Source organism: Grus americana, chromosome 25 (assembly GCF_028858705.1).
Source record: "Grus americana isolate bGruAme1 chromosome 25, bGruAme1.mat, whole genome shotgun sequence".
NCBI classification, from domain to species: Eukaryota; Metazoa; Chordata; class Aves; order Gruiformes; family Gruidae; genus Grus; species Grus americana.
In genome coordinates this window covers 580,938-593,688 of record NC_072876.1, presented here as the reverse complement: position 1 = coordinate 593,688, position 12,751 = coordinate 580,938, and the positions used below count along the sequence as shown (strand labels likewise).

The following is a 12,751-nucleotide window of genomic DNA, read 5'->3' as shown; positions in this document are numbered from 1 at the left end:
ACTAGCCATTCTCATCTCGGAAAACTGCAGTTTTGACATTCACGCTGCTAATCTGCCTTCCTCTGTGCTGCAGGCTGGATGGAGCCTCTCCTATAGGTCCTTCTTGCACAGCAGTTGTTGCCTTCCTTTTCCCCAGGGTAAAGCAGGGCTGCGTGGGGCATGCTTAAGCACTCCCTATTTACCCTGGAGCACAGGGGGTTGGATTCATCTCACCCGAGCTGTCTAGATTACCAGTCCCAGCTTCTCCATACAGACACTGGTAAGAAACAAGCACTAGAAGCAATTCAGCTGCTCAGAATGCAGATGGGATCGGTCTGGGCTATGGGACAGAAGATGAAATTTGGGAATTTTTCAGAACTAGGAGGCTGTTCGGTAGACAATTTGCACAGCAAGGCTGTCCAAAAGCCAGGGACCCCAATTGTAATAACCTTGGCAAAAGATGTCCACAAGCTCTAACCAACTGTCGTATTGGAATCAGAGGGGATGCTGGGATCAGAAACATGAAATCAGAGGGGCTTTCATCAGCAGTCTGACCAAGCCCCCCCTCCGAAAAAAACCCAGATATTGCAATCACATTGCTTCCACAGAAAATGTTAATTTTACCAAATTGGTAATTTCTGAACTATTTATTAGCTCTGGTTATGCTATTTATGAATAAAGTGAAAGAAAAAAATGGTGGTGGCTCCCCATCCTTTAACATTCTCCCACATAAAAAAGATTTATTATGCTGCTTTGTCTGGATATGGGTTAAATTTGCCTGTAATGAGCCGACCCTCTAGCTAAATTTACTTTCTATTAAGCAATTCATTTAAAAATCAGGAGATCCTTTAGACAGCTGAAGTGGCCTTTATCAGCAGGCACCAATTCAGCATTTTTCCTGTAAAGAAAGAGTGCATTATCCATACACTCCTCTGGGATCTCTAAGCAGAATAGATCAGCCCCAGAGTCCATTCCCAAGCTAAAGTTTTAGGGAGGCTCACTTTGCATTCGTTAAACAGGATTTTACTTTCTAGTAGGAGGAGGAGTTTCTGACACTGGCTTTGACAAGAACACGTAACTAAGAGAGATGTCACAGGTACGTGCTATTTCAGCTCTGCAGGTATCCTTTCACAAGTTATTCAGCTGCTGAATCAGCCTGTCATCATGCAGTGACTTTCATAACAGGACTGCAACTTTGTGATGCAATTATTAATACAGTACCACTACTACCTACTGCTTGGTCAATATTCCTTTATGATCACAGCTTTTGGCAAAAGGGGACAAAGGTGGTGTTAATTGCTATACAGCACTGAAGTCTTATAGCAAATTCATTACAAAGGATGAAGTATTATTTACCTTTCTCCACACCCAAATTTTCTACTTATGGGTTTTCAGCTATTTAAAGTGGAGTTAATAGCATTACTTTTAAACAGTATTATACTCTGCTTCCTTTGACTACACTGCTATATTGTGACCTAAACACTTGGCTGCCTGTCACAGGCACACGGAATGAGTTCAACGTGAGGTTGAGTGACAAACACATCCTAGCACGCCCCGAACCTTTTGCTGAAAGCATCAACTAATAAAACCAGATGTGATTCTGGCTTCTCATGACCTGTAAAGACAGGCTGAATCGCCACACAAAAAAATGCTACAATATCCTGAACAGAAAACAGAAAGTGGGCGGTTATGAAACCTCTTGGATTCAGAGGGGGCAAGATCGAACATGCCAAGACACAAAGCACTTCAAAAAGACCGAGGTAAGATCAGAATTATGACCAAAACAGCTAAAGGAAGAGGGTTTCTCAATTCTGATGGTTAAAAATACTTTGGAGAAGAAAACAATGATTACTGCTGTGTACAGCTAGGCAAGGCTACCCCTGGAGCACAGAAAAATAAAGCGTAACACTAAGAAATTTTATGCTGGACACATCCAACAAACCTGGTCACGTTCACATGGATCTCAGATGATACATTTCTGTCAGCTCAATTATGACCAGTGATCAGACTGCCTGTTTTTGAGGCTCTGAAATTACTATCTTGCCTTCTACTCAAATAACTGTCACAAAACCTTTCCAGGAAAAAAAAACCCAAACACAAAACCCCAAAACACAAAAACCCAAACCCCAACCACTTTCCCTGCCTGTATGTGCATGCAACCTACATGAAACAGCTCAAATGTCTTTGCCAAAACTTGTTTCTCACCACTGTTGAGTAGTATATACATAACCAGTTTGGCCCTTTCAACCTCAACTTCTTCCAGGTAGACACCTACAGCTTGACTAGGCCCACTGAAGTTCACTCAACTTGATACAGAATAACTACAAAACAAAAAGCTCTCAATAAAATAAAATAATGTGATTAATTCCTACCAGAAAGATCATTCCTTTTAAGTCCAAATCAAAGAGAAAACTCATCCCTGACAACACTAGCAGCAAAAGACAGTACTGAAAGAGATCAAAAAGCATTTCATGTACTGCAATTAAGTTTGTTTCAAGATAGACACCAATTTAGCTAACTTGGCACATACCTCTTTCCATGAAACCATAACTAACTTCAAGCTGTTCTTAATTGCTTTAAGATAGGCTGAAATAAGTCTGGACACGGGCTTCTGCACAGGTTTCACTTCGAATTAGTCTACATAAACTGCTCCATTTCAACGATAATATCAGACCATAGAGAACCCTCTAATGGGGATGTTCTTACCGAAAATGAAGACAATTGCACCAGTATAAGCAATTGCTGTACAGGTTGCTCTGCAAAAGAGTATTTTTTTAGTGACATAAGTATATAGAGATTGTAAACAGTAACAGTTTATTTGTTTTAGTAAAAGGTGACTGCTTCCCTAAATAAAATTGTTCCACTGTAATAACGGCATGTGTAAATCCAGTCTGAAGAATAATAATTAACTACTCTTTACAAGAAGCTTTGCTTACAGACTAACCCACAGTTTTTGAGCCCAGTAATTCATTGCTTTGATACTTACATCACTGAAAAATGCTTCTGTGAACTGAGGGCATAAGTATTTATAACCCTTGAATCCATGTGACTGTCAGCAGTGCAGTCTCACAGTCCAGGCAGCGGGGTAAACAAGGACACACCTCAAAAGGGAGAGCTGAGCCTTTCTCTTAATTCTCCAGACACAACCTGCTTCCGATTAACAGTTCGCGATTGCTAATGCCAGCAGGAAGGATCCTGACTTTGTGGTGAGGATAAGGCAGGCACAGGGAGCATAGGTGAATTTTCTGCCTTAAAGCCATAACGTACTGCTACAACTGGATTTGGGCTTGCAGCAACCCTGGCAAAGTAATTAAAAGCATTCTCCCTACAGAGGTGTGTTCTCAGCCTCCCAGGGTTATGCCCAAGATTGTTAGCATTATTATTACCCCTTTCCCGAAAAGCCTAAGGTCACTGAGAAGGTAGTGCAGAGAGAGTGAGAGCAGGATCAGAGACAGGGAAAGTCAGGACACAAACCAGTGCTTACAAGCAGAGGCAGGCTGAGGTCTCACCTACTGCACCCGTTTAGGGGAAAAACCCTTAGAAACTCCTGATCCCTTTCAAAGTACAGTGAGGCCAGAAAGGATGGAGGAAAGGGAAGGTAGATTCAAACCTAAAAACATGCTAAAGAATAATAATGCACCAGCCTACAACCCCAGAACACGCGTGGGAGGGCAGCATGACCAACCAGCACCGAGAGTAGGATGCTTCCTGCTCCGGGGGTGGTGGTCACAAGGAGCAGCCTCACCAAAGGGCGCTGAGCACAGTCCAGGCCTCGAGGCCTCCCACACAGTCCAGGGCAAAGGGGTAACACGTCAAAGAAGCAGGGATGCAGCACTAGCTCAAGAGGTAACAGTCCCAGCCCTGTGCCAAACACAAAACGTAGGAGAAGCCCCAAAAGCCTCCTCTCCAAAGAAACACGGGGCAGGGGGAAGCATCCCCAGCCCCACAGACGGCCGTCCCTCGGTGCACACGAAGACAGCCCCATCCGCACCTCCCCAAACGCCCCCAGGAGAAGGGCTGTCCCCCGCCCCCCAGGCGCCTCCAAAGCCCACCCAAACAATGTAGCCCACTGTGACCCCACAGCCATGCCGTCCGCCCCACAGCCATCCTCCTCAATGCCCGCAGGGGACCGGGAAGGCCTGCCCCGAGCGCCCCCCCTTCCCGCGAGCACAGTGTACAACCGGGGCCCCAGGCCCATAACTCGCCCTCAAAGCGCAGAGAGGGCCGGGAAGGCCCCTAAACCCCCCCAAAGCCTCACAGAGAGCTGGAAAAGGCCCCCAGACCCCCATCCCCGTCCCAGAGAGGGGCCGGCAAGACCCCACAGGCCATCCCAGGCCCCACGAAGAGCGAGGAAAGGCCCCCGGCCGCCCTTAGGCCTCACTCACCGCGTCCCCGCCGAGGCCGCTCCCTCAGGCGGGCGGAGGGCGGGGTCCCGCCGATAAGCCCCGCCCCATCCTCGCCGCTACCCGATTGGCCCCGCGCGCAGAGCCGGCTGGCCAATGAGGACTGAGGGAGAGGGAGGGGCGGGAGATGCTGGGGGCGGAGCGTGGGATACCGATGCGCGCGTGGACCGGCGTGGACCTAGCGGCGCGTGCGTACCGGTGCGCGGGGCGCGCGCCTGCCAGTGCGCATCTATAGGTGTGCGTCTATGGGTGCACGTGCACCGTAGTGCACCTCCCAGTGCTCACGGCCCGGTATGCGTCCTGCCCTGCTCCCCCGTGTCTCCCGGCTCCCGCCTGGGCCGCCCGGCCCCGCTCGCAGCAGCGCTGTCCTGTCCCGACCGTGCCCGGTGGGGAAAAGCGATAAGAGGAAACACGCGAGCTGCCCCGCCCCCGCCGTGTCCGGGGCCCCCTCACTCCCTCCTCCGGCAGCGCGCCCACCCCCGCGGCCCTGCCCGGGGGTGGGGGGAACGGGTCCCCCGGGGGCACAGGGACCCCCGGGCCGGTTGGGGCCACCGGCGCTGTCCCGACCCCAGCGGAGGACGAGATCCCCCGCGCGGAGGCGGCGGTCGTGCCGGAGGGGACGCGGGGCCACGGCCCCGGGAGAAGAAGGGGGATGACCCGGCCCCGGGCGCTGCCCCCCCCCCCGCTCTCCTGCCTCCCGGGGCTCCGGCTCGTTTCGATTTCGTTTCCCGGAAGGATCGCGCCGAAGCCGCAGCAGCCGCAGGGACGGGACTCACCCGCGCCGGGCACCGGGGCAGCGCCGAGCACCGCGGCGGGAGCGGCCCCGCACGGCACCGGGCATGCAGGTAGGACCCCCCCCCCCCCCATTTAGGGGCTGGAAGTTGATGGCTCGGGGGTGCCCCCCCCAAACGGCCTCACGGAGCCCGGTGAGGCCGGGGGGCTCCGTCCCGCCGGTTTGGGGCTGAGCCAAAGCTGCTCTCGCACGTCGGGGGGTTCGTTTTCACCCCCCTTTTCGCGCTGTCCCCCACAAACCCCTCCACGGACAACGTCTCCTCGGGAAGCAAGGAGACGCCGTCTGAGAAACGGGTGTGGAAGCAGCTGGGGGGGGGGGGGGAGCAAAAACGTAAAATCGGTACAAAGTAATAAAAATTAAGAACCCGTCTTATGCCCTAGAAGGAAAATATCACACGTTTGGGCTGGTTTTACTGTAAATCTCATTGTAAGCACGTCACACCGATTGGAGCAAACTAAAATACCTCTCCAGAGGAGTTCTAGACAAAACACACTGCTAATTTCTTTCACTTTTATTTTTCCTGTAGCTTATTGCTTAAAATGAATCCGAAAGAGCGTTTGCATTGCTATCAAGCCTGCTCAGAGTTTATACTGGAGTTTCTCTGGTTTCCTCACACAATGTTAAGACCAACAACCGCGAGACAGCCAGCGATCATTACACCTCTAGCAGACAAATTAACGCTCATCCTTCCACTGAAGAAAAACCCACCATCAAACCGCTGCCTTTCTCCCGCTGTAACTTCCCCGGATCAGAGGGAAGCATTTTCCTGGGGACGGATGGAGCGCTTTGCTCCTGTCTCCCATGCTCCCGATTTTGGGGACACCAGCTTTGCATTTAAGATGTGCCCAACCACCGTCACCTCTGTCAGCGCGCACTGATTTTCTTCCTTCACCCCTGATTTTCAGGGGGGCTCAGCTCCTCCACCCACCCACACAGTCGAGAAGCGCTGGCTGCTCTAACCGCCTCCGAAAATCCGCGTGAGGGTGTATCAAAGTGCCCAGAGTTTCGGAAAACACTATTTGCAGGCAAAACTGTTAATTTTCCAGAGAATGAAGCTGAGAACTTGCTGGGATTGACATTACTAGATTTTTAAGGGGAAACATTATCTGCTTGGCTGCCAGTAATATTTCAAGATGTAGATGAGGCTGAAAGCGGGATCTGAGCTCCCTCCTGGCTCACGTGCTCTGGATGAGACCCCGGGGGCGATGCCGACCCCCCCCAGCCCGGCAGAGGTGCTGGGGCTGCCTCTCCTCCCAGCACTGACCATCTCGCCCGTTCGGTCGGGCTGGAGGGGCTCCTTAATGAGCAACCAAGAGGGAGGAGTAATTCTTGAGGGGCTGGGACTTAATGGCAGGAGAGCAAGATGAGTGGACATCTCCCTAAACCATGGGATGGCCGTTTCTACTGATGTCCAAATGATCACTGGGTAGAAAATTAGAGAGATTTCTTCAGATAGTGTTTTTAAGACAAAAATCTAAGCGCTATTGCCAGCTGTATTTTCACCACTCTAAAGAACTGAAGTACTGTCCTAAACCCTGGGCATCCAAGGAGCATCCGAGGAGCCTGCAGGAAGCGAGAGCTCCATCTTCTGCTTCCCTGCAGCCGTGGGGCAGTGGGGATGGATAACCCACCTCTGGAGGCATCTCCAAAGCAAAGGCAGGGTTGGAGCTGGGAATTTCCCCCCCCACTGATGTGTGTGATCTCTTTTCCCCAGGGTAAAGTGGCAGTCAGCTCTTCCAGCCCCGCTGTCACAGCTTTGCTACCGGCCCCGTCCCAGGACAGACACACACCCATCAGTGAAGGGGAGATCTTCAAACTTCCAGGCAGGCTGAGTGAGTAGATGTCGAGCAAGTCAACGCTGCTTAAAAAAGGAGATCCCACAGGGTGGGACGTGGTGGGTACAGCCGTGGTGTCCCACCCAGGGACCATTCCTTGCTGTCAAGGGGTACAAGATTGACCAGTCATCAGGGTTCATTTTCTCTCTTTGGTGCGTTGTGACCTGTGAGTACTTAATACAGAGGGAAAGTTTGGTGATGGAGAAGACCAGTATCCCACCCTGCCCCTCAGCAGTTTTGAAGATGGAGACTGAGTTGTTTCAGAGGCTGCCCCTGGTTTCAGGAATCCAGCCCTCACTGTGGAGCAAGGACGACGTGATCCACTGGCTAAGATGGGCTGAGAAAGAGTACTCCCTTCGGCAAACGGACAGAAGCAAGTTTGAAATGAACGGCAAAGCCCTGTGCATCCTCACCAAGGATGACTTCAGATACCGAGCTCCGAGCTCAGGTTAGACCAACTCAAGGGTGTTTCTGAGGACCATCCAAGTACAGCACAAGCTGTGATCTGCTGAGAGGGGCTGGATGGGCCCCAGCAGACCAGGCTTTAGCCCTACCTGCCTAGTTGGGTGCTGGAGACAAGGACAACCCTCTTCCTTCCTTTAGTCCATCTGGATGGCAAATGCTTTGGGACGGGGAATAATCTCTTCCTCTGTAGCACAGAAATCTAAGCAACATCAACTGGGAGAGTCTTTACTGTACTACAGAATCATCTGAGCAGATTTTCCTTCCCTGCAGGTGATGTGTTATATGAAATACTCCAGTACATTAAGACTCAGAGAAGAGCTCTGGTGTGCAGCCCTTTGCTCAGCTCACCCTTCAGGGAAGCCAGGAGCACAGAGGAAGGTATGATGGAGAATGGCAGCTGTTCATCAAGTAGAACCTGTCCTCAGCTACCATGGGTTGCACAGATCTGGGGTTTGAAGCTCAACCTGCCAAACCCATCCCACACTACCTGAGCAAGGCAAGCAGGACAGTCCTGGAGATGGCAGCCAGGTCCAACGAAGTCCAGATCATCAAGGAAGTTTGTAGTGACGAAGCCAGTCTGGTCAGAATCAGGTCTAGAGGGCACCAGGTGGGTCCACGGTGACCAAGCAAAGCTACGGCTGTGCTAAGAAGTGTATCTGCAAGCTGAGACCTGGATCAGGGAGGGCCAGTAGCCAGGCAGAGGCACAGCCACAGCTGGAGACTAGTCTTCCTGCAGTATAACTGGGAAAGGGCTGAGGGGCCAGGGCTGAGCTCAGGTAGAGCTCCTGGGCCAAAGGGTGGGGTGGGGAGAGGCCCCAGGTGGGGCTGGTTATTGCCTCACTGCAGTGAGGCTTATTAGTGCTCTCAGGGGGACTAGGTAGCAGTCAGTGGCTGGTTTTGCATTGAGGTGGATCTGGGAGTGCTTTCCTGAGTTCTTCTGCTGGCTCTGGTGTAGGGTGCTGAGCATTTTTAGTCCCTGTAATTTACAAGGGACCACCTGTACTCTGGTGTGTTCTTCTCTTCCAGCTTTTCTTCTGTATCTGATCCTTGCTCTACCTGGCATCTCCTTTAACCTCCCTGGACCTTCTGCTACTCTTGTTTTAAGAAAATCCTGGGCTTGCCTCCTCTAGCTGGGCTGATAACCAACCTGGGCTGTCCCTCCCTATGGAAGATTCCCTGGGACCTATCATAATACACCATAGGCTTTATTTTATTTATTCTAGGGGCAGACCATAGTGCTGAGGCTGCCCCAGTTGCTATTTCCTCCTGCCTGGGTCGTGCAGAGCAGCCTGTGTCCTGCAGCCATGTGCAGCCGTTGAACCTCTCCCATCACAGCTCGGAGGGCAGCTGCAGGGCAGGTGCTATCTGCTCTTTTCCTACAGCCCTGTCGGCCCCAGTGGATGGGAAAATTGCAGGTAAATATGAATTTATGGCCTGGTTCATTGGGGAAATGAGATTATGCTTTTTCCTGTCTGTCCATCTGTCCCCCTTCTATTTATTCCATGTATGCTTCCCTGCCTCAGTTTCCCCACTTGAAAAATCATAGTTCCCATGAGCACTTTGAGATTGAGCAACAAAAGTGTACTGTGTGTGAGCTCTGGGCTCTTCTCATATTTATTATCACTGCGAGCATGTGCAATCCCGTTGCTGACCAACCCTCACTGGAGCATAGGCACCTTAGTGGGAGGTTTGTGACCATTTCTTCACCAACGCTCAGACTGCAGGTTGCTGTGGGATTATGTGTACCAGCTCCTCTCCGACAGCCGCTATGAGCCTTACATCAAGTGGGAAGATAAGGAAGCCAAGGTCTTTCGGGTCGTTAACCCAAATGGACTTGCCCAGCTCTGGGGGAACCACAAGGTAAATGCAGTTGAGAACAAATTTGTCAGTCCTGCAAGGCCCAAGAACCACCTCGAATGTCCCACACATGGTTCTCCTGCAGACAGACCCAAACCAGGTGTTGGTGCTTGCTTTTATTCAATGCCCCCCTCCCCCAATTCTTTTCTCCTTTCAGAACCGTATGAACATGACATACGAGAAGATGTCACGAGCACTCAGACATTACTACAAACTCAACATTATCAAAAAGGAGCCGGGGCAGAAGCTGTTGTTCAGGTGAGATGAAGAAGATCGGAGAAATGAGCCGCTTGGGACAGTGCAGATGGGGCATGGGAAGGTGGTGGGCTCCAGATGTTGGCAGCCACTTCATCTTCATGGGTTTAAGCTGAAGGAGGGTCGATTTAGATTAGATGTTAGAAAGAAATTCTTTACTGTTAGAGTGGTGAGGCACTGGCACAGGTTGCCCAGAGAGGTTGTGGAGGCCCCATCCCTGGCAGTGTTCAAGGCCAGGTTGGATGGGGCTTTGGGCAACCTGGTCTAGTGGAGGGTGTCCCTGCCCGCAGCAGGGGGGTTGGAACTAGATGATCTTTGAGGTCCCTTCCAACCCAAACCATTCTATGATCTTGCAGAATCCTTCATGGTCCAGACTGAGCTGAAGTTGCAGCATCTTTGCCGTATGTTGGGGTAATGCGTGGGAACGTGGGCTGTCCTCTGACTTTATGGTGCCGTAAGGGAGATCAGGGGCTGCAAACGCAACACCCTGGTGGGTTTGTGTCCAGGATCTGTCCTGCACAAGCCAGGAGCTGGGGTGCTTGGGCTCCAGGTCCCATCCAATGCACCTCCCAGGGCTGTGGGCCAGCATCCATCCACTCTCCTGCATGGAGTCCAGCTGGTGCCAGAGGAAGTGTCCCTGAGCCCATCCAAGCTGGACAGGTCCCTCCTGTTCCCCAGTGACACCAGGTCTGAAGTCCACCTCCAGACAGAGGAAGGGGTTGAAATAAGTCAGAAGCCTCCTGTTTTCAGTGCTGGCTGCTTCCCTGGGACTAGTTTGGACTAGTGCCTGCTCTGGGCTGATGAGTCCTGAGCTTTGTCTCCCCAGGCTCGGTGCATCCTGGGTGCAAAGCAAGAGCTAGGAGCCTCAGCAAAGCCCAGGGGCGGCAGATGAGCTCTGGTGAGCTGCTCAGCTGATAAGAGCAAGGGCTCCAGCATTTCCAGCCTGGCTTGGGGCTGGCTTTGGACATGCCCTTAAAGCCATTAAAAAAATATATTGCAGGTTTTTGAAGACTCCTGGGGAGATCATCCATGAGAAATCCAGCAAACTGGAGCAGCTGGAGAATGAGGAGCATGAGGATTTGAAAGAAGACCCACTGGAGGCTTCACCATAAGAAGTCTTTGAAGGTGGCATTTGCAGTGCATTACAGACAGATTTGTGCTCTGCTGGGAAGTGCTGGAGTCTCTTGCATCTCCTGGACAGAAGGCCACAGAGCTGGTCCTGGATTTCAAAACTTGTCCTGAGCCAAAGCTGTGACATCTCTGGGGCTTCATTAGCAAAACACACCCAGAAACTGTCCCCCGGCCCCAAAAGCGTGGGTGAACGTGTGGGCTGGTCTGCTTGCTTCTCTTCTGTCCTCGGGGAGGGAATGTGATATTTTTGCTCTGCGTTTTTGATGTTTGCCTTTAAGGTTCAAACTTGCTGGTAAAGACTGTTCTGTTCTTACAGCAAGACGTGCTGAGCAGAGAGCACCGGAGCACCTGCTCTGGGTCGAGCACCTACTGAAGCGCTTTTGCAGCGAGCAGTGGCCCAAAGCGTGAACACGCTGCTCCGAATCCGAGCCATTTCCCTGATTCGAGAACAGCCTTATGCTGCAGATATGCTGCACGCCTTAATCTCACTGTCTCCTCTGGGGTTGCTCCTGTGATGAAGGGTGGGAGCGTGCTGAGGTATCTGCCTGGATTAGGCCTGGCAGCAGCTCCAGGCTGCACGGATGCCCTAAGCTGGGTTTTGTTTTAACTCCTTTCCCTCTGTGTAATATTTTTTGTAATTAGTTGACTAAATACTGTGAAAAGAAACAAAGCCAGTAATGAATATGAGCTCACTCGTCGTCAGACACGTGGCTCTTTGCTTGGAGTCTGAAGTAGGAATACCTGCAACCCCAGGCACTTCCACGTGAGTGCTAGAAGAAACTGTGTGTGTGGGTTTTTTGGGTTTTTTCTTTTTAAATCCAAAAAATATCCACCAATATTTTCAGGTTACTTTTTGTTGAGGAAATAAAATCCTGTGACTGTGTATGGTTGAAAATCTCCCTTCTTGCTGGTTGAAGGCCTGAAAGTGGGAAATCCAAGCCTTCCTCACCTAAAACCAGCTCCTGTGGGCAGCCAGATCTTGTCCCCAAACTCGGCAGCCCCTAAACCAGAGTGCAGCAGTCCGAGCTGTGCGGCAGATGGGTGAGCACAGTGCAAACACATGGTGGTTTGTAGCTACGTGGACAAACACAGATAAAGGTCATGAAGCAGCATTGGTTCATGGCTGATGATAGGAAAAAGTGAGTTCCTTCTAACCTCAGTTTTGCACCACAGCAGAAACTGTCCTGCTGCCTCGTCTCTTTGCTCTGGACCCTTCCCCAAGCCCAAGATGCCATTCTAGAGCTGCATTGGCACCGCTTTTGGGGCAGCAATACTGTGAACGGGTCTGGGAACTGTTGGTCTTGTGAGAAACTTTGGCAAGGGTTGGTGACTAAGGTTTCCACGAAAACTGATTGTTGCCAACCTGAAACCACAGCCCGTCTTGCTGTAACTGGTGTTGCTCCTTGTATTGGGTTTGCGTGGCAAGGTTTTGGTAGCGGGGGGGCTACAGGGGTGGCTTCTGTGAGAAGTTGCTAGAAGCTCCCCCTGTGTCTGACAGAGCCAATGCCAGCCGGCTCTAAGACGGACCCGCCGCTGGCCAAGGCCAAGCCAATCAGCGCCTCTGTGATAACATATTTAAGAAGAAGAAAAACACTTTGAGAGAGAGAGCTTTTACAGCCAGAGAGAGGAGTGAGAAGATGTAAGAAACTCTGCAGACACCAAGGTCAGTGCAGATGGAGGGGGAGGAGGAGCTCCAGGCGCCGGAGCAGAGATCCCCCTGCAGCCCATGGTGAAGACCATGGTGAGGCAGGCTGTCCCCCTGCAGCCCATGGAGGAAGGATGAGGGGGTGTAGAGATTCCACCTGCAGCCCATGGAGGACCCCATGCTGGAGCAGGTGGAGGCACCTGAAGGAGGCTGCGGCCCGTGGGAAGCCCACGCTGGAGCAAGTTCCAGGCCGGACCGGTGGACCCGTGAAGAGGGGAGCCCATGCCAGGGCAGGTTTGCTGGCAGGACTTGTGACCTCGTGGGGGACCCCACGCTGGAGCAGTTTGCTCCTGAGGGTCTGCACCCCGTGAGAGGGACTCCATGCTGG

The 12,751-nt window shown here is 51.8% G+C and overlaps 2 protein-coding genes across 4 annotated transcripts in view; one reads left to right on the top strand and one right to left on the bottom strand.

Annotated features, from left to right (window-relative positions):
* KCTD20 (potassium channel tetramerization domain containing 20) overlaps positions 1–4,486 on the bottom strand; it is a 29,268-nt gene extending 24,782 nt beyond the window's left edge. Inside the window, exon 1 of one of the 2 annotated variants that reach the window (XM_054803647.1) lies at positions 4,365–4,486. Coding sequence is in view for 1 of the 2 variants with exons in the window: in XM_054803644.1 (XP_054659619.1) it covers positions 2,966–3,024 (59 nt within the window). In the remaining variant the exon portion in view is untranslated. Of the gene's footprint in view, positions 1–2,965; positions 3,943–4,364 lie in introns of those variants that run through there. The other variant, XM_054803644.1, reaches the window with a different exon arrangement.
* Positions 4,487–4,555: 69 nt separating this feature from the next.
* On the top strand, positions 4,556–12,309 carry ETV7 (ETS variant transcription factor 7). Of its 2 annotated transcripts, XM_054804143.1 has the most exons (8): positions 4,556–5,227; positions 6,890–7,007; positions 7,294–7,458; positions 7,746–7,853; positions 8,699–8,890; positions 9,193–9,335; positions 9,490–9,590; positions 10,588–12,309. In XM_054804143.1, the coding sequence occupies exons 1-8, from the start codon at positions 5,222–5,224 to the stop codon at positions 10,697–10,699; spliced, it is 945 nt and encodes a 314-aa protein (XP_054660118.1). In that variant the 5' UTR covers positions 4,556–5,221; the 3' UTR covers positions 10,700–12,309. The 2 variants fall into 2 exon arrangements, with proteins under 2 accessions (XP_054660118.1, XP_054660119.1); XM_054804144.1 differs by lacking the exon at positions 8,699–8,890.
* Positions 12,310–12,751: the final 442 nt, after the last annotated feature.